Raw genomic sequence first — 27111 nt, 5'->3', positions numbered from 1 at the left:
CATATAATCATATAGGAACGTATAGTATCTATTTACAATATTTACAGAGGTGAGTATATATACGTCATATGCAGGGTGGCTAAGTTAGCAGTGCAGACATGGGACAGGAAGCGGTGCTAGTTGTCACTGTTCTGGAGCCACAATTTGGTATTGCATTTGAAGGCAAAAGGGGAGGGTTCGGACCCGAGTGTGTGAGGCAGAGTGTTCCAAAGTTTGTTTGTTAGAACAGGGTTTGCTAAAGCCGCCAGCTTTCTGTCGCTTAAATGTAGGGAGGGTCAGACAGTTGGCTTGTGTAGATCTCTTCCTTCCCCATACACAGTTATCAGAGAACCGGCCAATTTTCAGGAGGGTGGCAGCTTAGATTCCATCAAGAGTAGGTATTGAATACACTCGGCAGTCTGAGACCGCTGCTTCATCTCTCAGACATTCAAAAAGCAATCCGCCATGGGAAGGTGCTGCCCTGCTGACAGGGCCGTCACGAAGGGGATGCAGGGGGGGCAAACTGCCCTGGGCCTCGCACTTGCGGGGGGCCTCGCGGCCCCCTCTCCTAAGTAGAAAGCAGCACAGTCCACCCGTGTCCATTATTCACATGGGGGACTGTGCTGTCTCCTCTCTGCCCCCGATTTTGCTGTTTGTTGCAAAGCCGTTTGGCTCCGCAACAAACAGCAAAATAATGGGAGTCATCAGGGCTCAGAAGTGAGCTCTGCTGCCTCCCGTTATTCAGCTGACAACGTGGACATGCTGACTGACAAGAGAGGACTCCTCTCCTGTCAGTCAGTGTGAACAAGCTGACTGATAGGCGACGAGTTCTCTCCTGTCAGACAGCATGTCCACGTGTCGGAGTGCATGGAGGTAAGGTGTTTTTTATTTTAAATTAAAAGTGTATACATGTGTATTTAAATGAAATTAGTATGTGTATTAAATGAAATTAGTATGTGTATGTATGAATGCATGTTGGTGATTGTGTCAATGCTGTGTTTGGTTTTATGTATGCACGAATGTATGGAGTTGTGTAAATGGTGGATGAATGCATGGGGGGGGAAAGTGTTTTATGCGAGTGTGTGTTCAGCCCAACCCCCAAGTTTAGCTGCCCTGGGGGCCACTTCATTAAAAGGTTGGTTCATGGCATCAGAGGTGCACCTAGGCAAAAATGTCAGGAGGGAGGAGGGGACTAACAAATAAAATGTTGGGAGAGGCGCTAACATCAGAGGCTGTGAGGGAGGGGCAAACTTCCTTGTGTGGGGGCACCTAACATCTTTCCACATTTGAATGAGACTATTCTGGTGAAGCTTCAATGTTACAAGCATCTACCTCTTGCTTTCATTTCTGAAACGTCACACTTAAGGACGGACTGCTGTGAGAATGAGATGTCTCATGTCACCACTTCCCTTCTTCTCATGGCCATGCTAATCCCTATGGCAATTCTCACCCAGTTCCTGCACTGCTCACCCAAAACACCTCCTCACTGGAACTCTTTGAGCTAGCTTTAAACACGCCTTGCCATCAAACTTTGCCCTCAATGTGCCTGCAAGTGTTTCCTCAAAGGAGTCTTCTGAGAGTTCATGACTTCATTGGAGTTGTAAACACGGAACTGGTGTAATAAAAATGTCTTAATCAGGTCTGCCTTTGGCCACTCGATTTAAAAACACCCTGCGTGTCTTTCGCTGAAGTTCTGTTAAAGACAAGCATTGGCAAAGCTAACAGTTTTGGCTTGTGTATAAGTTTTAGGCATTTGACAGACACAGCTATTACCTGCTCAGGTACTCAAACCATTTTGCACTGGCACTATCAATGGCCAGCTAATACCAATACAGATGTGACTTTCCCATGTCTACACGAATGCCCAACCTATTAGCATTGCCAGTGCTCTTTTTGGTTTACCCTTGATGCACAGGACTATGCATCAAGGTCAAAGCAAACATAATACTTGGCTAAATTGAATGCAGGCCAATCTAGCCAGTAATAACACTTATGGTACACTGTCAGCCTGGATATACTTTCTGTGGCATGGCATTTTTACTAGCTGGCAGTCTGAACATGGTAATAATGGCATATATTGATGCAGCCTGTATGGACATAATTAGAACAACCAGCATGAATATATTTTTATACTAGCATATCTCACGTGGAAAGGTGGCATGAAATTTATTGGAAAATGTTCCTACGCACGGTTTGTGATTTGCAACTATGGGATTTTCCATGTGTTTCCATACAAAACCAATTGCAAACTGTATGGATTTCTACCCAGTTTTGCAAAGAAAGTGCAGTAAAATGCATACTTTTAACCCAATGTTTCAAACATTTTCTTGGGAGTGAGAACCCCCCCTCAAGCAACCCTTGTTTGGTTTGGCCTCCCTCACTGTGCTCTGTTGATCCTGCTTATTTGGCACACACATTTAAGCCTCTTCAGTTCAGAAATGTACCAGCCTCCAATATACATCATTTGTCACTGTGTATGATGTGTGTTTTAATGTGCACACGGGGGCAGGGTGCTCCTTAATGATATGATATGGCATTTATAACGTGCCTGTACACAAGTGTTTCTAGGTGCGACAAGGAAAGGATGGAGAAACAAAAGAGTAGTACAAAACACAGATCTTACTAGGCCTTGTGTAATTCAGATCGCGCAAGAGCAGGGAAGGGGGCAGGGGAGAAGTGCTGAGTGTGGGGTAGGATGCAGAAGTGCAGGAACAAAGGAGAAACAAGAGTGCAGCCAACGGGTGGCAAGTGTGGGTAAGTGCAGCCAATGGGTGGAGAATAAGTGCAAGAGAGGGGACTGAAGGTTTACAGATACAGACCACAAGTGCAGCGGAGCCAAGAGGCAGTGGGTGATTGCAACAGGACAGGCAGGGACCTGGGCCCGAATTCAGAGCTTGACCAGGTGACCAGTGCATGGATCAGGCAGGTGATCAGCAAGGGAGAGAAAGAGAAAAGGCAGAAGCAAAGAGACAGGTCTTGAGTTGCTTCCAGAACCGGTGATGGTTCTGTTCAAGTTTCAGAGTGGCAGGCAGGATGTTTCCAGAGGGAGGCCCCAGCCGCAGAAAGCGATCTGCCCTCAACTCTTTGCTTGGAAAAGTGACTGACCCTCAGAGAGTTGGAAGTGGCGCAGTGGAGAGCTCATGCCATCCTATATATATTTCTGCATATGATACAAAAGTTAGTCTGGCATAAACCTTTCTTCAGTAGAGGAATCTAACTTTGCTGTAGTTGATTTGGAGTTGTAGTAATAAACCATATTTGGGATCCTGCACACAAACTCAAGGGGAAATTACTCGAGTCGCCTGTTTGCGTAGGTGCCGCCGCTGGCCGAGTGCAAAAAATTGTAAGGGGGCCTCACCAAATGTTTTGCCCCGGGCCTCACCACATCTTCCGACAGCCCTGCCTGCTGAATGAACACTGTTGTTCATCACCACCCACAAGCCTCTTTTCCCCTCACCATATCGCCAAATGCTTTGGTGTTCATTTCCAGGCTTTCACACTGGCCAGCCCTCCTTCCTGCCCCTCCCCCGCACAAAGATTGGGCACATTCTGGGCCAGCTGCCCCAGGAGCCTCCACGTTAACAGCTCCCCCAGGGCAGCCTTCCCAGGCAGCCGGCTAAGAGCCACGGCTAAGGGTACCTCCATCCCCTGTTTGCACCTGGGTGCCCTAAAAAGCAGTCTACTGCTACAACCAGGTAAGAAATGGGAGCACAGCCCGTGCCATGCTTCTGAAATCCTGCCATTACCTTACTATTACTACCACTCAATTGCCAGTGTGTTGAAAGTAGCTGCACCACAAAGTTGACCAAAGTTAGCCTCACCATTGAACTTAGGGTGCTTGGTAAGTACATCCAGTGGGTTAAATGTAGCTGCTTATTCAAGTATAGTCATTGTATTGAATTTTTCTGAATTGGAGTATAGTCATTGTATTGAATTTTGCTAGATTTTTTACTATAGCCATTGTTTTCAATTTAACTGAAGTTAGATGCCGCGTGCTCAAAACTCCAATATCCTCAATACTCACCCTCAATCACAGAACAAACCGCACTGATACTTCTACCGCAGCAAGAACCTAAGACCACCAAAACTGCACACCCTATGCAACACCCAACTAGAAACTAAACCAAACACACACAAATCACCCCATACACACTCATACTCCAAACACCAAGTAAAACAAACCAGCACAGTGTGACCGTTTTTCCCAAACTCAAGCCAATAACAGCACATCAAAGCTCTCTTGCACTTTTCTCCTCTCAATCCCACTAACTAAGCCTTCCCAGTACTCTTTACTTTTCGGATCTGCCGAAGCACCTGGAGACCAAAACGGCAGCGGTGCATGGTATAAATCACAATGACATATCACATCCTGATTCAACCTTTTATGGACGATCTCATTCAAGGTTGTCTCGGTAGGATAGCTCAGGGGCAACGCGCTTGCCTTGGAAGCAAGACGACGCGGAGCAACACAGGTTCGATCCCCGGATCCGCGCTTAGAAACCTCTGGGTATTTAGCCTGTTAGAAATAACCAATCAGTCAGTGAGTAAATCTTCCCCGAGTGTGCAGATCAAATATATGCGTCATGTGAAGATCTAGCTGCCCCCAGTGTGAAATGTTTTCATAGTCCAGAAAATGAATTGTTGAACTTGCAAATAGCATTGTTAAAGAATTGGAGTTCTGCATACCAGCCAAGTAAGAAACTTAAGCAGGGAGTTGGCAACTATCCTGTGTGAACTGGAACAAGATGTGATGAGCAGGACACCACCCACCTGGCACAACAAAGGCTGATTAAAGCATTCATTGGATAAACCTCATGTGAGACCCAGGACTAGCCCTGGGGCCTACCCCTAGCACCTACCAACACAGATAAGTTCAGGTCTGGTTCTCTGTAACCCATATCCAGGACACCAGGGGCAACGGGCTTGCCAAGCCCGTTCTTAAGCTGGATAATTTCCTACAGAAGTCCAGGACATGGTTTCATTCGAATTAAGATAACTTGTTACTAAACAAAGGAAAATCCCTTGTATCTCAATTACAGCTTTCTTAAGTCAAATCCTCAAATGGAAGGAACATAAAAGAGTTGTATCAAAGCAAACTAATTGTAAACGAGGTAAGGAAGGAGCAAAAGGAAGGTGAAAGCCTGGCTAAGTTCAAGAGAAATCCGTGGAAATTGAACTGAAAATGAAAAACCTGGATATTGACGCAATTTGCAGCCCCAGGATATCTTAACCACTAGGTCACCTAATTTCAGCCATTTCCATTACCGCGTTCTGCTCTATCCTTGACGTTTTTTGGTTCACCTGCTGGATCAAGTATTTGATCAGCAGAGAGGTCTGTGTAGCTCAGCAACATGGACATTTTACAAGACGATAGTAACCGGTTTTCTCCCGACTACCAAGCGTGTTTTCAATCTTTGGTTTATGCCCGGGCAGAGTTCTCGCCTCCTTCCCTTTTTTAAAATGAATAATTGCTCTTCACACAGGCACCTCACAAACCATGAGTAAAGGCGCCGTTCACATCATGGATCTGGCAGGGTGACGGGCCCGCATCAAGCGCCCTGGGTTTCACGTTGTGAAGATCCAACGTCCAAGGATTCACTTTGGAAAAGCCGTTTGGTCTGACAAACCAGGGCTGCTAAAGGTCAAGGGTTAGTCCTATAGAAAAGACCCCAGGATCCACTTTGCCGAGGTCCAGAGTAATCTTTGCATACAGCTGATCAAGCCCCAATTGCAAATTGGAGAAGGGGTACTTTGCTGACCACCCACCCACCCAAATACTCGAGAACCCAGGAAAATATATTGTAGGAGATGAACAAGAGGAAGGCCTCAAAGAAATGGAGGTCAGTGAAATAAATGATTGATTCCATAAAATAGCCTCCGTCCTCTGCTCAGTAAGCTACACAAACCACGCACCAAGATTCCCTTTTAATGGCAACAAAGAAACCCAGGAAATGTTGGTAGTAGCCGGGTGTGAAGTGACTCCCCCAGGTTTCCACGAGAAGGAACCCTCTCTCCCACGCTTGGCTTCATCCCACCGCACATAATTATCCATTGCTTCACCTTTAGGAAAAGGGAAAACTGCATTCTTGTTGCAGGTGTATTGAAAGGCCATGGCTGCTTTGCATGCACTTCCAGCAATCGGCCCCATCGGAAGGTGCACACCTTGTGCACTGAAGCAACCACGTGGATGCATGCTGTGCAGACGAAGCTGAACTCAAAAATAAAGTTAAGTCAGTTTCTCCAAATGTGGAAAATTCATTCCATTCTATTGCTTTGTGGGTCTAGATCGGTAGTCTAAGTATTCCACTATGTTTCTTCTTTCTGGGTGTTTGTGGACATTCTGTTAACATAGGTATGGATAAATACAAGCAAGTGAAATTGGGGCCACAGCGATTAGGGCAGTTGGTACATTTACACAAGACCTCATCCCCAGGGACGGCTCAGCAGGCGATCGAGTGGTGCGGCCGCACAGGGGCACCAAGCGCACTCCATCGCCCCTTAAACTTCTCCTACAAGCTTTCTGAAGTTGGAGTGCATGCGCTGACTTCAGAAAGCATTTTTCTAGTTGAGGCGCGTGCCGCGCTGCAACTAGAACATTACTTTCATTCCAGCTCCAGCCCCACTGCGCATTACAGGAAACGCTCTCCGCTTCCTGGTTTCTTGTCTGCATTGTGGAAGCGGGAGTTTGCTGGGACGCAGGAGACAGAGTGGAGGCCTTCCAGACGAAGACAGAATAGGTAAGTAAAACTTGCTATGTGGGGGAGGGGAGGTGTTATAGACCGTGCCAGACCCAGGGTCGCCCGGTGGGCACACGCAAAAATCTTGCACAGGGCACTTGGTGACCTGGGCCACTGCACTGCTCATCCCTTAAGGCTGATAGTTATGGGCAGTGGAGTAACAGTTGGTAGGGCTATCGTCACGATGAACGGCTGACTACACAGCAGGCCTCTAGCAATGGGAAGCTGCACAGGGCTTGGACTCAGGAACAACAGGGCATTGTGTAGTGACGTGCAACAGTGGAAAGCCGACTACCCAGCATGGTTGCAGAGTAGGAGGGCAGCAGGTACGTCCCAAGGTTTACTGCAGCGTCTGCACACTTCGAAAAGACTCTTGTCACATGATCAGGTACAGAAGTCGCTCAGGATGACAAAGACAGACTAATACAAAAACAGAAAAAGGACTTTGCGCCAACCGTTCCTGAAATGGAGAAAGGGACCTTTCCCAGGACCATCCAAGACCGCATGAAATCAGCTTTTTGGATACAATTTGCGCCAGCATGGGTTTTTTTTTTCCCTCTTTATAAATCCTGTTTAGGGGGTGGGTGTAGGTGGCTGCTGGAAGTTTAGAAGCTGACATGGTGAAGGTTTTTGTATTGCAACAAAACAAAATAAGTTCCTGGACACTTCGAAATATTGCGCGGGCCCAGTTTCTGCCACGCCAAATTCTTCTAAACAGTGAAAAGGAAGTTGTCCTAAAATCCTGAAAGGATCTTTGTTGAGGGGAGGACTACAAGCTGAACATTAAAAGACTAGTATCCTCATTACACCGGGCTCAGAAATCCAGTATCCACAGCACATGATTAATTATGAAGGCCTTTCAACCAAGTCAAGTTCAAATGCAAATTCCATCATTCAAGGAAATCAATTTGCTTTAAACCAACAAAGGGCTCAATTTACAAGAGGGATGTTTGCACACACCTGCAGACACAAAGACTGGAAGCGCCTCTTCTCGGTGCCTCCGCCCTCCTGCAGAGAAACACATTCTTTCTGTGGTCCTTATGCACCCTGGCTAGGCGTGTACACACTACAGTGGAACTCCTGATCCTCCAGTTTGAGGTTTAAACACACACTGTTGAATCATATTTGCCTTCGGAGAATTGCAACCAAGCCCTGGAGCGATTACATCTTTTACAAAAAAGGGCAGAGGGGGGTGTTTGCATATGTTGCAATAAGCACAGGAACAACACAACGTCATAGGAGATAAAGGGTGCCAGTGCTAACCAATCTATGCTTTTGCTGACTTAGTGGAATGCTGAAGGCCGCTTCGGTCTCTAGATAACTAAACACATATTTGCCAGGTCTTTTTAATCCCCAAATCAACCTCTATACCATTTATTTTGTAATTGGTTATTTATAATGCGCTTAATATCCAGAGGTTTCTAAGCGCGGACCCGGGGATCGAGCCCGTGTTGCTACGCGTCGTCTTGCTTCCAAGGCGAGCGCGTTGCCCCCGAGCTATCGTCCCAGGACGAATCACCACTGTTGGTAACTGACATGTCACTGCATTACTTAAGATAATCCTTCATCTCATATTTGCCAGCATTATGTGTACTGTTCAAAATGTTTGCTAGGGTGGCCTTTCATGATCACCCAAGGAGAAAATGAAAGAAAAGTAACCAAGTTAGAGGAGCAATAGTGACAATTGGGAGAAGGGTATACCATGATATTGAATGGGAATTACTTGTTTTTTTGTGTGTTTTTTTTATAAACGCCCATAAAAATGATTTCACTCCCAATGAAAAAAGAAAAAAATAGGGAGTAAAAGGCTCCCACTTCGATATCTTACTTAGAGCCCTGCTTCTAGCCTTCTCCGTTTGCTCAACTGAGAAACATTTACGTTTGGAAAGAAAAAGTTCACACTCGTTTTGTTTACAGTGCCATCAAAAGCAAAATCGGCAAAGCACTATATGAAAAGTTATTTTTGTGGCCATCAACGCCACAAATGATATAAAGATTGTGGTAATGAGGGTACAGTACGAGTCGTGCGGGATGTCTACGACGAAATGCTGTCAAACTCTTGGTTTCATCTAAAGCGCGCAACTGGGATTTTTTATCACGAGATTAAGGGGAAAAATATGATCAGTTTCACAAAAATGCATGAATTTCCGAAATTTACATAGAAAATAATAATTTGACAGTACGCCCCAAGAACAGAAAAATAAAAATAGAAAAGTGTTTGGAAATGGGCATCAAAAATGACTGTGTTAAAGGAGGTTTACCTCTTCTGCGAGAGTAGAAATGATGGATAAATGCATTCAAAATAATGAAAGGCAGAGGGCGAGATTGGGAAACATTGATTTGGCGGTACGCCATCAAATTCACCAGGCACCATATTTCAAATCCCCTACTAATTTGCCCCAATAATTAAAATTGGGAAATCTATGTATGTATTCTTGAAAAATCAAAATCTATTTTTAGAAAAGAAAACCAATTGATTCATAAAAGTCAAATCAATTATTGACGAAAAGAAGAAACGTGCACATCTAAAGTCAGCAGGAGAATCCTTACCTGGCTGGCAGAAAGTCAGAGGATCCTTACCCAGCTGGCAGACAGGCACAGCAGATCCTTGCCCATCTGGCAGAAAGGCACAGTGGATCCTTACCCAGCTGGCAGACAGCCACAGCAGATCCTTACCCGGCCGTCAGAAAGGCACAGCAGATCCTTACCCGGCCGTCAGAAAGGCACAGCAGATCCTTACCCAGCTGGAAGAAAGGCACAGCAGATCCTTACCCGGCCGTCAGAAAGGCACAGCGGATCCTTACCCAGCCGTCAGAAAGGCACAGCGGATCCTTACCCAGCCGTCAGAAAGGCACAGCGGATCCTTACCCAGCCGTCAGAAAGGCACAGCGGATCCTTACCCGGCCGGCAGAAAGGCACAGCAGATCCTTACCCGGCCGGCAGAAAGGCACAGCAGATCCTTACCCGGCCGTCAGAAAGGCACAGCAGATCCTTACCCAGCCATCAGAAAGGCACAGCGGATCCTTACCCGGCCGACAGATAGAGGCACAGCGGATCCTTACCCGGCCTGCAGAAAGGCACAGCGGATCCTTACCCGGCCGTCAGAAAGGCACAGCAGATCCTGGCCGTCAGAAAGGCACAGCGGATCCTGATTAACCACCACATTTCCAACAAAGCATCACTTTCCTTCTGCTTCTTGTGATGTGCAGTAAACGCTTTGTTTAAAGCATCAAGGACAGAGAGAAAAAATTGGGGGCGAGAGACCCAAAAGATTGGCCCTTTTGTTTACGGTTTGTCGGTTGCTCCTGCTACTTGTCATATTGTTGATTTAATTCAGAAGAGGCGCAGGCCACCTTTTACCGAATTAGGAGGTTGAAACGAAGTCCACATTTCTGATTACAACGCCCCCCCAACCCCCCTCCCATTTCCACCCTCTAAGAAACCACCAGTAACCATAGCTTTGCAATGATCCTTTAACAGGGATAGAAGTCACCAAAACGGACAGACACATAACAGAGTACTCTGCAGGTCCCCTGGTATCCCCCCCCCCCCCTTCCGGGTCCCGTTTGAACTCAGGCCTATTTACAATTACACATTTAAAATGACAATTTAAAGAGGAGGAGGATGACGACGAGAAAAAGGGAGAGCCAGAAAGCAAGGCGCACTGAAACTTGGAAAGGGCGGGGACGTCGTGAGTAAGACGGGAGAGAGGCCCAGCGCATGACGGATGGGCAGGCCCTGGCAGCGGAAGCAGCAGGTCGCTCCAGCACAGCGAGCGCATTGCAGGCCATGCACTCGCCCGGATAATGCACTCATCACTCCACGTTCTCTGAAGGAGTAACTCAACACTTGACACTAATGAGGATGGCGGTCGAAGGTCTTCCACGGGTGGCCCGTCACCGCTCAGCACATGCGGGCGTTCCCTGACACGTGGCGGAAGTGGTCATCACACAGCGTATCATCACTGGAGGGAGGCTGGCTGTTTACTCCACCTCGCCTCATGGATGACCAACGTCTGGTTGGATTTCTGCCAATCAGTTTCGTATATTTTGATTGTGGAGTGGGTTTACTTGCTATCACACGGGTGCCTATGAGCAATAACTACAGGGAGTAGGAGAGAGAGAGAGAAAGGCAGCAGTGGGTTGGAGGGAGGGGGGAGAGAAAGAAAGAGTGGAGGACAGAGAGAGCAAGGGAGAAGGGGAGAGAGTGAGAGAACAAGGGAGCAGGAGAGAGACATGCATCAAGAACAAGAGAGCCTGGGAGAGGGAGCGAGAACAAGGGAGCCGGGGAGAGAGCGAGTGAAAGAGAACAAGGGAGAGAGGGAGAGAAAGAGAACGAGGGAGCCAGGAAGAGAAAAAGAGAGAACAATGGAGCCGGGGAGAGAAAAAGAGAACAAGGGAGCCGGGGAGAGAAAAAGAGAACAAGGGAGCCGGGGAGAGAAAAAGAGAACAAGGAACCCGGGGAGAGAAAAAGAGAACAAGGAACCCGGGGAGAGAAAAAGAGAACAAGGAACCCGGGGAGAGAAAAAGGGAGCCAGGGAGTGAGGGGGGGGGGGAGAACAAGGGAGCCGGGGAGAGAAAAAGGGAGCCAAGGGGTGGGGGGGGAGGAGAAAGAGAGATCAAGGGAGCCGGGGAGAGAGGAAGAGAAAGAGAGAGAGAGATTGAGAGAGAAAGAGAGAGAAAGAGAAAGAGAGAAAGAGAGAGAAAGAGAGAGAGCCTAAAGTATATTGATTCAACCAAAAACGGTAAAATAGACTTCCCGGATTTATGGGAGTACAATTAAGAGTCCTGTTGGACCATCTTTGAGTCAGCAATGCTGAGAAGTGGGTCACTGTTGAAAATGACTTGATGGCCCCGGTCACCGTGGGGGGATGGTTGCGGGCACTGTGAGAAACCTGAGGGCGTTCTCACTTCCTTCTCCCAGATATCCGCTGCTCAGGTGGCCCGGGAAAGGCCATTGCTTTTGGATCCCAACCCTGTGGCTGGACATACGAGGGATGATCACCTGGGTGGAGGAGATTTGGGGAATGGAGGGAGGGTGTTCTTAGGTGAGACACGGTATTCCCCATTCCCTTTTCATAATGAACCCTCAGTCCCAGAAGCTTTCATAGGGTACTGTCAACCGCTCCCCTTTCCTTTTCTTTTCTTTTCTTTTCTTTCAAAAGGATGCTCGGGAGTACCATTGCTATAAAAAGACAAGAAAGGGAGCAACTAGGAGATCCGCTCTTTATATAGCCATGGTTAACATCAAACCCAGGCCAAACCAAGAAGTAAACAACCAGTAATGATGCACCCTGTCGTGCAGTCCTTTTCCCTTCCATACACACCAACTGCCCCACAATCATATGCCTTCGAGACTGGGATGAGGAAGTGGCAACTAGTAGTAATGCACACTTCTAGTCAATTTCACCACTTGGTACTGAGATGAGGAAGAGTACTATGGTGGAAAACCATTGCGAGGTTCAGGCATGTCCCCTTAATAACTGTGGCCAGGTAAAGGACTTGCACCTGCAGACAATTAAGAGGCCACAGGGGCTGGTGGAGAGGACACTGTGTATTGCAGTGGGTTGAGAGAGGCACTGTCCCCCACCCGTGCCGTGAGACAGTCAGAGCCCTTGCAATCTCCTATGCTGCGTGTTCCAAGCTGGAGCTGGGGAACCGAGAAGACTCAGAAGAGCCCTGGGCCGCTGCAGCAAGGTTCACGGGTGGCAAGCTCTTCTCGCTGGAACTCCTGACGTGTAGCCGTTAAGTAAGTGGAAGCCAGAAAACAGAAGAAAGATGCCCGGAGGAGCTGCTGAGAAGCGTTGAGTGTGAAAAAGGTAACACTCATAGCGGGGCACTCGAGGGGCGCGAATTGGACATCTGCTATTTCCGATCGAATTGAAACTTCTAAGAAAGGGGTCTGGAGACCAAATGAAAGAATATTGAATAACCACAAATGGACAAGTATTTTGTAAAATGCAATAACATTTATTGAATACCGAACTAAAGAGACGATATGGAAATTATATGCAAATACAGCACGAGTGAAAAGTGAATGGGCCTCATTACGACCCAGGCGGTAAGTTACCGCCTGGGTCGTACCCTTACCACCATGGTGTAAACTACGTTTACACCATGGTGGATGGCGGATTTACCGCCCCATTCCAAGGTGAGTGGGGCGGTAAATCCCCATTTCCCATTTTACCCTTCCCCATTCTTGCCCCATCGGGCATAATGGGAGTGGGGAAGGCGCTAATTATGCCACCGTAAATTACAGTGGCGTAATTAGCACCATGGTCCCTTAGCGCCATGGATTTTAATGCCTGCAAAATGCAGGCGTTAAACTCACCATGGCGCTAAGGGAACTCGGAATCAGGCGTTAAGGGTCGGTGCCGTTTACGGCGCCGTTAACCCCTTAACGCCTGATTCGTAATGAGGCCCAATGATGTGCATTTATGGACTAAGTGAAAGCCCGTAATGAGCACTTATGAATTAAGAATAAAGCAAGCTGTGAAAGGCAGGTTCATGAATTTTGATGAACAATGTGAAAGCATGGTGGCGGAAAAGGATGATCACCACAGAATGAATTGAATACAAGTTGTGGAAAAGCCAAATGACTGCTAAGGAGGACACTACAGCAAATGGTGATTACTGGCAGGTTCAGAGAGGGAGCCTGTATTGAAAAAAGGCCCGACAGAGTGCTCGAATTACAAAGTGTATCAAAGAAAGTCTGAACCAAATGTGAGTACAGAGATATCCAAGGAATAAACAGGCAGTGGCGAAACCAGGCAACTGTTCAAGAAAAGGGATCAGGGTCGAAAGACCGAATTTAAAATGTTCGAGGGAGAACAGACTGAAGTCAATATTTTGGAAATAACCTTCGGTATTTTCTCCCCTGAACTTATCTGACTTAGCCAAACCCCTGCCCACACCCCCACCCCCAACACACCCCGAGCCCCCTACTTACCTTGTGTCCCTGCAACGCCTGTTCCCTTCACTTCCGTGATCAGGAACTGGCGCTGCAGGATTCTTTCCTTTTTTTATTTTTTGTAATTTTTTTTTTTTCGGGAAAGCTGTGGGGGCTACCATTGCTCACAATATAGGGAGCAAAGGTGTGGGGACACCCCCCATCCCCCAGCACCGAATGTGTGATTTGGTCAAACTTTTTGGCCGTTTGGAATTTTCTAACAGCCGAAATTTGGCCAAATCACGCATTCAGTGATTTTTATTCAGTATTTTTGAATGAACCCAAGAAAAGTGGCATTGAGTGTTGGCATTTTGATACAGGTTGGCAGAGATACACAAGTTGGTAAACAAGTATCACAAGTCATCGGTTGCGTGACCTGTAATGGGTGGACCGTGTGGTGGGACAACTGCGCCTAGACAGAGTAGCTCCTACGTGGACAAGAATCAAGGAGAGCCAAGATACAAGGCTGTGTAGTGTAAGTGCTGAAGTGAAAGAACTGATCTGTGTTAACTACTAAAGGGCTTGAAGAATTACCAAGGTATACTGGAAGTATCCTTGAAAGTTAAAAGACTTGCATCGACTTTTCTGTTGGAGGAGCTACCTCCTTGGGGAAGGGACTCCCCAAGATATCTGGAACTGTGTTCAACTTGGGGAAGGGAAATTCAAGACCTTTTTGGAACTATTTTGAACTTGGGGAAGCTGAAACAAGCCAGAGCTGGATGAAGCTCATAACTTTATTTTGAACACAGTTTCTTTTGGTGCGGACATCCCCACACAATGTATATCTTTAGATGTGAGGGCAAGTATAGGTTTTGGACACAAACAGACTTTTGAGTTTAGTTCCTTTAGATAGGGAAATCCCACCTTGGCTTAGGGCAAGTTAGGCCTTAGTCTAGCCAGACAATTAAATAAATCCTCTTGTCAATAAAAGTGAATCGGTTGACTGTATCTTGCTTCATGATGCCTTCACAGTACCCGTTAACCGTCTCCCGAAGAGAGTCAGGATGCATCCAGTATTAGCATCTTTATGGGGGTTATGGAGGAAATGTATATTGTTGCAGGATAGAACGACTTGCCCTAACCCCCCTCCCCCTCAACCCCCGTCCCCTGCAAGTGTCTCTGGGCTTCCCCGCTAACAAACAAGATCCACAAACCTCTTTGATTCCAGTCCCGTTATGAGAAGGGTCTGATACGAGCAGGGTAACTACATAAGGATGGTTCTTTTCTCACTAAGCCTGTTCTTGATGAGATTTGGGGTGGGGGATGTGTCCTAGTGCCCAACTTTATGTATTTACAATTAAGGGGTGTACTCACAGATCGTACCTGGAATGCTGTTTTGAGTCACCCTTTGATGACTTTTGAGCAGTGCTAAACTCACAGGTGGGCTCAAGGGGCTTGGTTTCAAAACCTTACTCTGCCCTGCTGGGGCAGACGAACTGGGACACGAAACTGCATAAGGTTCGAAGGCATGGGGCACCTTGACATTCCCTTTTTGGAGGGCAGGGATCCTTGGCTGTTGATGTGCCGACATTCATAGTCAATCGTAATGGCCATGCAATATAAGATGCATTGATATAGATTGTTGTAGCAATGGCGGAACTCGCCGGACAGGCTTTTCAAGATGTTCCCATGTATTGGCCCTCTTTGTTGGAGGGGGTGTGGCACTATTGGCATGTCTGGTGGGACTGCCCCACAATCCAGACCATTTGGAAAGAGGTGTTGGCTTGGGTGAAAGCGGTGGACGGTCTTGAGACGTCCTTAGCTCCCTTATTATTTCTCTTTGGATTGCATGATTTATTTATTTATTACATTTATGTAGCGTGCCTAACACTCGGGCATCTGGACGCTTGAACTTAAGAATATGGTTACATTGCAGAGACTTAATTGTACAGTAGAGTAACGTTCACAGGTGTAAAAGCATTACATGCATGAATATGTATGATGGAGAGTCTTGCACTAAAGTATCCCACCTAAAGGCCAACTTGTTTTTGTTGGCCAGGGCTCGCATAACTTTATATTGGAAACAAGCTCACCCTCCTACTCATAAGGAGCGAGGAGAGAGCGAGGAGAGAGCGAGAGAGAGAGAGATGAGGAGAGAGAGATGAGGAGAGAGAGATGAGAGAGAGATGAGGAGAGAGCGAGGAGAGAGATAGAGAGAGGGAGGACAGAGCGATGGAGGAGAGAGCGAGGACAGAGCGATGGAGGAGAGAGCGAGGGAGAGAGTGGAAAATGTTGACAGACTCAACTGGTAGGTAAAAAGGTGCTAGGACATTTAGACTACCACGCTATGTCCCCCAAGAAGTCCCCGAGGGAGGCAGAGAGGAGGCCATGGTCTTAAAAGTGCCCCTAGTTCAGGGATAGACCAGACAGTCGGAGTACCCTCCTTGTAGTGAATTGGCAGTGCAATGAGACCTTTTGGAGAATGGTGACTGGGTTAGGAATGTGGGAGCCCCTCAAATGGTCAGGGAAAGATGTACAGCAACCCACCTAGATTGCTGGCCCCAATTGTCTGTTTTTGTAATACTATATTTATGATAAAAACTGAAAACAGTGTTTGGGCACTGTGTCAGACGGGGTAAAGGGCAGAAGATAAAAACATTAATACTAAGTTGGTGTGTCCCTCCAGTCACCCTCTCCCAGAAACATCGTCATGTAGGTGACTGCGTCTCTGCCACCCTTTGTCAAACCATGGCTTTCTTGCATTCTGGGAAGGGGACGTCTCTGCCTCAATTTGACACAGTGGACGCAAGCTTTGGGACGAAATGACTAACTGGAAAGGCTTGCAGGGCTAGCTAGTGGTGTCCCGTGAGGTGGTGATGTGGTCCACCTGTACTGCATCCATCACACCTACCTCCTGGGGCCAGCATTTCTTAGAACATCAGGAGGTTTAGAAAGAAGCAGCAGGAAAGCAGCATTTTCAGAATTCTAGAACCTCATGACACTTGATTTATAGAAGACTCTATACTTACGTTGGATGAAAATGGCAAAAAAGGTCGGACCCTTGGTCGCGCTTTGAGCGTCGCAGTTCCAGAATCGTCTCCGTAGGAGAACGAGGGGAGGCCTCCATCTGTGGGACCAAAACAAAATATAGCAATCAGTCAACAAAACGGAACAACGCTTTCTGCTATAAATTAGATTCCTCCCGTATACGTCCTCTGGGCCAATTTGCTCATATTTAATCACTGGCCAAGTTTTAACATTTAATTTAAAAATCTGTTGGCACTGCTGCTGGGACGCGATCATTGTCCAATGTAAATATTCTGCACATAACATGGAGGCACAAATCAGGCACTTCTCTGTAGAGACATATACAGTGAAATAGAGCCCTCTAATGAGTCTGTATTTATATTATTTTTTAAAGTCTTGCCACACTGAGCCGGCATCTCCCACAGACATACACTTGGGAAACGCTGCAAATTTCTTTCTAAATGCTGAAGATTTTGGGGTCGATGCCCCCCCTTAAAAAGTAACTGAGTGATTCTGATGTAACTTTGGCTTAAACCTGGAGAGGGTTATCTGATCTACAAAGAAGTTACTCTGACCCCACCATGCTGATTTTGCTATGATGTTTCATTTTAAGCAAATAGTCATTCAGATTTCAACAGATCACCAGTCTTGCTCCTAAATCTAAACAGAAGAGGCCAGAATAGCACCAAACGTGCAAGAGACTAGCATAGCAACAGATGTGGAAGAGGCCAGCATAGCAACAGATGTGCAAGAGGCCAGCATAGCACAAGATGAGCAACTCATGAAGGTCCCCCGTCAGCCCATCCTAGCTTTTTAGTCAACGGCACCTTGATTCTAGGACCTATAGTTTTGAGGTATTCCATATCTTTATGCACCTACAAGTTAGAGCATGGCGAATACCGCCTAAACAGGAGTTGCTGATGCAACCCTCATTACATGGGTTCGTGGCTATGTTTAACCCGTAAGACCTCCCGCCAGTTACAGTTTTCCCATCTTTGGGTAAAGTTTGAACAGACAATAACATTGGCCACAAATGTGGCAGTCGCGTCCTCGAAAGCAAAATAATATAGTGAACCCTGAACTTATCTGATGAAACGCAGGCTGGGTTCAACCCCAGGGCAGTTGCGTGTCAACCATTTTGGTTTTCTGGTTAAACTACATTTGAATAAAGATAAACACACCCCTTCTCACGGAAGGAATATACACCTCTACGGTAATGGGTAAAAAAACCAACCACCAAATGAGAGATTGCCAAAGTGGAATTGCGTGTAAATTGTCCATCCCAAATTGAACCTACCAAAAAGTTACTAATAGTCAAATGTCAACCACTACTAGAAACAGTGAGTGTGTCAGGGTAAAATATAGGGATGGCATAAGAGGCTGGGGGGAAGAAGAGATGTATAAACAGTAGGGGATGAAAAAAGGGACCAACAGGGAAATATTGTTTACAGAATTTATCGACCTTCAGGTATCTGCATTTTTTTCAATTGTATAGTCTTAATAGTTACGAGTAAGTGGACTTAAGCAGTCTTCTAATAATTGGCAGCGTCCGATTCAAATGTGGACCTTTGGACTTGAAACTCACTATATATAAAATGCAGAGAGTAGAGGGCCAGCTTTGATCAACTACTGTTACTTTTGAAGTATAATCGTCGACAAGACTCTCAGATTGAGGGTGCATGCAAGGAGCTTCTAAACCATGGAGGATTGCGCTCCTTTTAATAAGAAGCGCCGTCGCCATGTCCGGTAGGAAAAGCTACCCGCATTTTAACAGAGTAAGAGGGAACAATAAGGAACTAGTCGGAAATCTGACCAGCAACCAAGAGTTGCTGTGAATGCCACAAGATGGGCACCCTAAAGGCATGAGTTGGTCCGTCAACATGTCGACCGGATTTTACCGGTTTAGAACAGACCACGCCGGTTTGAAGGAGAAAAGTAAATGGAGGTTTCCCCGGAGGGGAGGGTCAACAATGTTCTATACAAACTGTGTGAAGCGGTCTTAGATTTGTACTACATGATCGCTCAGTGGGCTGTTCCGCAGTTTGCAAGTTTGAATGGAAGCATAACTGACACAAACTTTCACTAAGAGGCCAACACAAGAAAAAAACAAAACCAAAAAAAAAAATAATAAGACTTTGGTTAATGAGAACGCACCAATATGTAAGCACCATAGGCCAAGCCTGGTTATTTGATTGGCCAATATGGATTAGGATTACTGCTAATCTCCACAGCCTGGACTCCAGCCACTACTGGAAAGAAGGCACAGTTGGACAAGCAAATTAAAAGGGCATCCGATGGTAGAAACACCCACCTATATTGGACTTCACGTCAGCATTTAGTGGCAACGTCCACGTGTTCTGGAAAGCAAAACCTGCATTTTCGAGTCAGTGCAATGCGAGTTCCTTTTCTGCAATCCCTGAAGACCCCATTCACTTCATGAGTATGGTGCAAATGTTTCATGTCACCGGGGCGCCACGTTTCAAGCTCCTGCTTCTCAGAAAGCATTGAGCTCTCGTGATCAATGTTAAGTAAATTTTATTGGGAATCAAGATGCTAATTCCAGAATGCATTCGTTTTGTCTAGTAAGTAATTGGTTATTTATAATGCGCCTAATACCCAGAGGTTTCTAAGTGCGGACCGGGGATCGAACCTGTGTTGCTCTGCGTCGTCTTGCTGGAAGACCCTTAACATGGTGCCCTCTTGACTTGGAGCCATTTGCTCACCTTACATTTAACCATCCCATGTTTGTGTCAGTTTCCAGCAGAGGAAGTCTCGTTTCCTTGCTGTGGGAGTTTTCCGATACATGGTTGCAATATTTGGCAGCACTGCAGTAAACCTTTGGCAGACCAGAGGCCTAATTGCATAAAGCACAGAATGTTGATGTGGGATCTGCCTACAATGCAGACGAGGAACAGAGGGAGTGCATTTAGCCAGGCATTGGTCTTCAACCTTTGGCTCTACAGCTGATTCACTACAACTCCCTACAGTCTTCACCATTCCCTATGCTGGCTAGGACCAGTGGAAGTTGTAGTCCAAAACACCATGGGAAGCTATAGGTTACAGACTCAGCCATACATGGTGTGATAAATGCTATATCAAACATGAACAAAGGCTATTGTAGCTCTCTGACCAGCTCAGGAGTATCTCAAATCTTTTGCAGTCCGTGACCTGCTGGAGGGCATTTCAGCTCATATTGCAATGGATTCCGGACATATTTTTGCAAGTTAACCAAGAGAAACAGTATTCTCAATGCCAAATACTCATTTCAAAAATGGACTACGACACACAGTGTCCCCTTTACAAGAGAGCTTTAAAATGATCGAAAACGACAGGATGCAAAACAAGATGGTGGAGAAGCTGAACTACCCTCTAGCCGCAGGGTATCTACAGAAATGATCAAATTCAAAAATACCTACTGCTAAGTGACCAAATTGTTTTGGTCGAATTTGTTAGTGAGTTCTGTACATTGTTCGTAACAAATAGATGGGGGTGGGGTAAGAGTATAGGTTAAGGTAGGGGGAGGCTTGCGGGAGGGGGGGGGACTCGCCATGCAATATTCCCACCCCCTAAAAGACCCAAAAAATGTGGTCATTTGGCAGTAGGTATTTTATTTTCGATTGTATCAAGGTAATCTCTAGCAAAGAGATTTGCAATAGAGGTTCTTCTGATATGTCGGACTACAATTCCCATGATCCCTCACCGTGACAACGGTGATTAGGTCTGTTAGAGGAGTTGTGGTCTAAAACATCTGGGAAACCATTGCAGACTCTTGCTCTGGCATAGGTCTGTCGTACAAAAACAACCCCCAAATGACGTCCCAGGTCTGGGGGGTTGGGGGGTATGGTTCACATTTATGCTGATGTGCATAGTGCCACGTACAACCAATCCCAAGTCATAGGTCAGATGACCGAAAGCTTCTCCCCAACCTCCCCATACAAACAGACTGTAAATTGTGTGGCTTTTTACCCAAGTTTTTTGCAAGAAAGTGGGCTTAAAAATGCTCAATTCTAACCCAACGTCTAGAAAGATTTCTTAGTGTTATAACCCCATGATCCCCGCTTGGATTGTTGCGGCTGCGTCACAAAACTTGTGCACATTAATTGGGAAGATTTGCACACCTCAATTTAAAACGAACAAAATAAAAAAAAAATAATCCCCTGCCTCCACTTCCCCCAACTAAAAATACAACACGATAGTAAGGCCTGTATCCTACACCCAGCACAAGTTATTTCAGAGTTAAAAATAAATTATGAAAACTAAATAAAAATTATGTTAAATGTTAAAGGTATTTGTACCACGCACCGTCACCAATGGAGTTGTTCTCCAGGCGCTCTGGCGGATCTGCAAATGAGAAGGTGGGATGGTTTAGTAGGTGAAGCGGGAGTAGGATAGTGAGAGGAGTGGTGTTCTGTTGGCAGCTTCAACTCGGTATACAGCGGGTGCTCAGCTTCGGTGGAAGCATTGGATCGATGTCAGTCCTCGTGTGCTGTTGGTGTTGCTTATCTGTTGTTGCGGTGTTGTAAAGTGCGTGCGGGTTGTTGTGCGAGAGATGGTTGTGTGAGATTTTTGAGTGAGATAAGTCTGCAGAAATGCTGAGTTTTTTGTTACTCGGTTGTATGAAGTTTAACAGAAGTTCAGAAATCTGTCCGTGTGTGGCACTCGCCAGTCCTCCCTATCTCATCAGGGTGGGCAAAGGGGTTACGTCTGGCAGGGTTCGGTTTGTGTGGGCGCTCCCAGTGCTGTTCTAACGCGCTCTGTAAGTGTTCTGATTGCTCCTCGCCGTTCTATTCTAGCCAGCTCTGTAGGTGTTCTAATGCTGATGGATTGATTAATGTGGGTTGGGTGTCTATTCTCCTCCTTGGGTGCTGGGGCTGGTGTAGTGGACTCCTCTCAGATTCTATCTAAAAGCATCTGCCGGTTTGGATATGGTGCGTCCGGGGGAGTGGATGGGTCATTTAGGGCTTTTGTCTGGGTCCGAGTATGTGATCAGTCTCTGGAGACCTCCTTTTGAGGCTATTTCCCACGATATCTTATGGTCTGTCGTGTGGTCTGTTCTTTGGGTTCAGTGTTTGTCCATTTTGAAAGTGGCCGAGGTTGGCGTTATTTTCGTCGTCATAACTAATGTTCATTATAATAGTGCAAGGGTCTGCAACCTGTGGCTCTTCAGATGTTTTGGAGCATGGCTGCAATCATTCTACATCATCGCCTGTGCTAGCTAAGTCTGGTGGTAGATGTAATGCAAAGCGTCTGGCAAATGGTTGCAGAGCACTGAAAGAATCGGCGAAAACAGACATCTCCAAAGATATACTGTTGTGGACAGAGGGGGCTAGGCGCGCGGGGACAGAGGGGGCTAGGCGCGCGGGGACAGCGGGGGCTAGGCGCGCGGGGACAGCGGGGGCTAGGCGCGCGGGGACAGCGGGGGCTAGGCGCGCGGGGGCAGCGGGGGCTAGGCGCGCGGGGGCAGCGGGGGCTAGGCGCGCGGGGGCAGCGGGGGCTAGGCGCGCGGGGACAGCGGGGGCTAGGCGCGCGGGGACAATGCTTCACTGCAGAAGTCAGAAGCAACCAAGGCACGGGTTGGATCCTAAAGCACCTTTGTCCCAGCAGGGATACGAAGAAGCAAAAAGCCTAGGCGAGCGAGGGGCTTGGGGGGGTAATCGAGAAAGTTTAAGCACTATGTGCTTGCCGTGGAACAGATCGATGCCAATGCGACGCTGGTTTCAATTGCTGGTCAGGCTGACTCAGTCCTTCATTATGCTGAGGTCACAAAATGGAGCCTCAGAGCAGTTATAACCGGAAAATGGGTTATTGCAGCGCTAAAGAAACTGGAAGAATCTGCTATGAAGCATTATATGAAACACCAAATAATTATAATAATTAGTTGAAGGCAGGGGAAATAAATCTGGCAAGGAGATTAAGAAAAACTGCAGGGAACCCCGCCCCCATTAACTAGTATTTTACATAACACTTGCTGCCACATTTATCGTCACTTAAAGAAATATATAAAAGTATGCAAATGTGCCTGGATCAAAGTTCATCCAAATGGCATTTTGTTCTTAGAACAGATTGTCTAAACTAACAATTGACCTTACGGAGAAGCAATGGCCGCACATAATGCGAGATTTCTATTATGGTATGGAAAAATAAAAACACAAGCACCTCGCTGCGTCTTGGGAACTTCTAAGGAAAAATTGTGCTTATTAACTCTGCAGTTCATGTTCAACTCCTCTCCCTAGGCTGAAAAACCTCAATGTACTCTTGGAGCCGGTGTAAGCAAGCAAGTGGGGGGTGATGGGGAGCATTGGTATTGTGAGCAGGCAGAAAACTTTAGCCAAATGGAAAAAACATGTGATGACTTGGGCAATCAGCCCTTCAGCTGCCGCAAACACAGCAAGGTAGCTTTCACAATCATTCAGTGGCAGAAGTCATAAAAAGGGTTGGGCTTCACTCTACCGGTTCGAGCAAACATTCCCTCAAGCACTAAGCAGACATAACTTTAGATACGTCCTCCTACAGTCCACCACCGGACTGTTTTGTAAAGTACACACGGCACGAGGCAACATTGGTTGGTTCTCGGGCAAATTGAGGCTTTAGTGCTTTGTACAAGGTCATAGATTGAGTCAGGAGCGGAAATTCAGCGGAATTAGACAGTGTGTGTTCGGGTGATAGTTAGAAGCCAGATAGAAGTGAGGGGTTTAACGTAGCCTCAGGGACATTATCCCAATGGTAATGCCCCCCCTCTAAGGGTTCTACTGCTATTGTGATCGCGGCATGTCATACCCAGGTACTAATAGTATTTTCTTTAGTTGAGAAATGGTTTAATAAATGTCTGCCAGGGATCGAGGAGAAGGAACTACATGTAGTCCCTTCTCCCTTTCCATGTCAGCCATTTGAAAAAAAGTGTAACAAAAAAGATGGCCGCCATGGAAGGGACTACCCCTACCAAAGCACCCAGGATGCAGAGCAATCGACCCAACAAGGGCTAATGATCGATTGATCTCTCTCTCTCTCTCTCTCTCTCGATCTCTCTCTCTCTCTTTCCCTCTCTCCCTCTAAGAAGAGAGATTGCCAGTCGTCCTCAAGTGAATTTAGAAAGGAGTTAGGAATCTTGCAAGGCGGGCGAGCAAGACCTTATATGGAAGTAGGGATCCTGCAACTCCTTGCAGGGGAGATCAAACATGAAAGCCATATGCGAGGTAAGAGTAAGAGGAACATTAGACCTATTCTGCCAAAATTCCCACAGCAGAGAACAGAACAGTAAAACGCAGTAAGAGTCCAAGCCATACGAGGAGTCGTGTACTCGTTTGCTAGAAAGTGTATGGTGCACTTCCGGAGAAACGCCTAGAAACAGGTGGCGTACCTACAGTGCTTGTTTGAAACTAATTATGCACTCAACAAGCAAGACATTACCAATGGAAGCAAGCTGAAGGGGGCACCAGTACAAAAGTGCTGACTAAGAAGGCAGTAGGGCCTTAGCCACACAACCCGTCTCCTTTTAGAATACCCAGCTAGCGCTTTGAGATCCTGAAAAACGAGGATGCATAAGCACTCTGAATGAGGTTGGGTAGAAAAGTGAACACAAATGCAAAAGAAAAAAAAAAGTTTTGCTTAGCAAAAGGATTCCTCACGGAGGTCTAGAGAAAACTCCAGATGACATCCCAAGCATCTGGGTTCTACCCCAGAACATAGACACAATCCCGGGGCATTGGCGTCAGGGGGAGGGGAGTTTAGGGGAAGAGTTCAAGAGCAACCAACTTGCCTTGTCGTGCCACGTAAGTTCTATTTGCCGGTCGGCCTGACTTAATCCTTCATTCTCTCAAGGCTGATGACCACGAGTGGTCGAGAAAGGAGACTCCGCGCTTAGAAATTGGAAGAAGAATTGGATAGGAAGCCCCTCATAGCGCATCAATAATGAGTGTTATGGCTCGGCTACTCATTCCCTTAGGCAGCCGACGACCTTCTGGGAATAACCGATAGCGAGACAGGGAAAGTGTTGGTCTAGAGAAACAGGAAGTGGAGAAGATCCAGACGAGTGGGAGGAGAGGTAGTTCTGTAAGTGTTCCGGGAAAGGAAACAAAAACCTATCACTCCCCGGCAATCAAGACAAGCTTTTCCGATGCAAACAGGAGACAATGACCTACAGAGTAGGTCTGCTCGTAGATCTGGATATACACGCTCAGAGCGAATGTTACTAAATCTCTGTACTGATGTTCCACCTCTGAGCATTCCATCTATATCAAGCAGCACATGCTCTTTACAGGAATTGCTCATTCATGGACCAAATCCTCTCTCGTCGACTGTTCAGACAACATACATTTGGGCACCACAAACTGCTTTTGGCAGAAATCTTGAGGAGTCCCCCACGGTTCTGCTCCGTTACTGCAATTTCTCAAGACCTGATTCACTTGTTCAGCCAAGCCCATCCACTCAGATGCCAGAGACAGTCACATGTATGCAACGGCACAACTTCACCGAAATTCGAGAGCAGCAGTAGAGACCAGTGTGCTTAGAACACATAGTAGCCTGGGGGGAGACAAACATCTGGCCCAAGGGGCTAAAAACACTAGGGTCCTCCCAAAGCACAGCAACAAATAGAGTTCAGTCAAATCCAAGCTGCCAACAAACCTATTAGCAGACTCACATCAAATTGTAGATGATCAGTTCCATGCCCCCAACCCAAGTTAATTTTGATTCCCAACCCCCAACATTTGTTTTCTAAGAACCACCAACCCAACACAAAAAAAAATCTATTTGGACTTGCAAACGTCTTTAAAGCCAGTTCTTTGTAGCGTGGAAACGTTATCCAACTAAATGGCCCAAGAACCAGAAATGCACGCTACAATGGGGAACCATTGGATTTCCAGTGAGCTGGCCTGTGGACTGACATTAAAGCTCAATGGAGAGCATTTGCCAACTGAAGGACGGCTAAAGGTTATCCTTTAAGCATCTCGTTTCCATCACCCCCAACCCCCTGCGCCCACTTGTGTCTAGAGTTCCTGAGCATCAACGCCACTACAGAATGCCAATGCTGTATCATCCATAGAGAACCTTCAAAGGAGGATAGTACATGGGCAACACAGTGGTCTTGGAAGCTAGACCATGCAGAGCAACAGAGGTTCGAATCCCGCTTAGAAACCAAACTCAGGGACGGTATTAGGCGTGTTATAAGAAAAAACAAATAAAATAAAATAATTCCCTTACAACTTATGGGAAACGGTCTGCATGCCCATACAATATGGCATAGAGACGCAGAATGGTTCATCGCTAGTGGCATACAGGCCGCAGAAGGCATGCACATGCCATCATGGTTCATTCCTGCAGAGCAGGTGAAAGTTGCTGCAGAAAAGCACACATGTGGTGGCCCTCTACTGATATTTAGAAAATGATACACAAGTCTTCCCTGACGTTTAACACCTCCTTATCAAAAATACAGATCTTAAGCTGGACCTGCATGTTAACACTTTATACAAACAGTTAAAAATACAGGCATTTGGACAGAAGCGAAATGCATGTTTGCAGGATATTTCCTTGTGGCATCTGCAAGGAATGGACTACTGCGAAATGTTTCAGTTGTATTTTGGTATGCCTCTTTAAAAGCCATTTAGTATTTTATTAGTGACGTTTAAGTCACATTTCAACAGGGACAGCCAAGGTTTAGAATTAGTAAATTAGTGTCCTTCCAGGTGAGGATTCAACACACAAACCAGAGATCACTTCCTCACACTTTCATGTAGCAAGAAGGAAGTTTGCCTGAAATGTGCGGTCCTGCGGCAGATCAGCAGTTGAGAGCACGAGACCACCACAATGCCCATAGATATACCGACTCCAGTTGCAGGACTCATCTTCCCTCTTTGATGAGAGGAATCGCTCCACTTGCGAGTCTCGTCTTCCCTCTTTGATGAGAGGAATCGCTCCACTTGCGAGTCTCGTCTTCCATCTTTGATGAGAGGAACCGCTCCAGTTGCGAGCCTCGTCTTCCATATTTGATCAGAGGAACCACTCCTGTTGCTAGCCTCGTCTTCAGTCTTTGATCAGAAGAATCGCTTCTCTACTCTTTGTGTGCCTATCTCCACTTGTTGCCTACTCTGTCCCTGGAAAACCCTTCATGTGCAATTAACCTCAAATTCTTATTCCACGTCGTTCCTACCCTTGCCCGACTTAGTCACCAGGCCGCTCTTGAACTTCATTTTACCCCTGGACAACGTCATTGTTTCCACTTCACCAATCTCAATCTCCCATCTTCTGGCTGCTTTATTATGGACACTCATCCTCAATTTCCACGACCAGCTAACAAGCATACCCAGTCCCTCACTAACCTTGTTTTAGGTCAACTACCTTGCCTTTGTGGCATTTACTAGTAAAGGATGGGGACGCCACCAATTTTATTGATGTAGGATTGATTTATATACGGTGCAAATTTACTGAAACGTTAGGGCACCTGTAAGTAGGCCCCATCTAGGGGTGGCATGGTCAAGCTACTCGG

At 46.5% G+C, this 27111-nt stretch overlaps 1 protein-coding gene across 1 annotated transcript in view; it reads right to left on the bottom strand.

The window, feature by feature from the left end:
• C13H6orf132 (chromosome 13 C6orf132 homolog) overlaps positions 1-27111 on the bottom strand; it is a 99004-nt gene that overhangs the window by 30695 nt on the left and 41198 nt on the right. The window contains exon 2 of the mRNA XM_069633295.1: positions 16634-16731. Within this exon, the coding sequence (XP_069489396.1) occupies positions 16634-16731 (98 nt within the window). The remainder of the gene's footprint in view (positions 1-16633; positions 16732-27111) is intronic.

Source organism: Ambystoma mexicanum, chromosome 13, assembly GCF_040938575.1.
Source record: "Ambystoma mexicanum isolate Mex_15411 chromosome 13, UKY_AmexF1_1, whole genome shotgun sequence".
Classification (NCBI taxonomy): domain Eukaryota; kingdom Metazoa; phylum Chordata; class Amphibia; order Caudata; family Ambystomatidae; genus Ambystoma; species Ambystoma mexicanum.
This window is presented reverse-complemented; position numbering and strand designations above follow the sequence as displayed.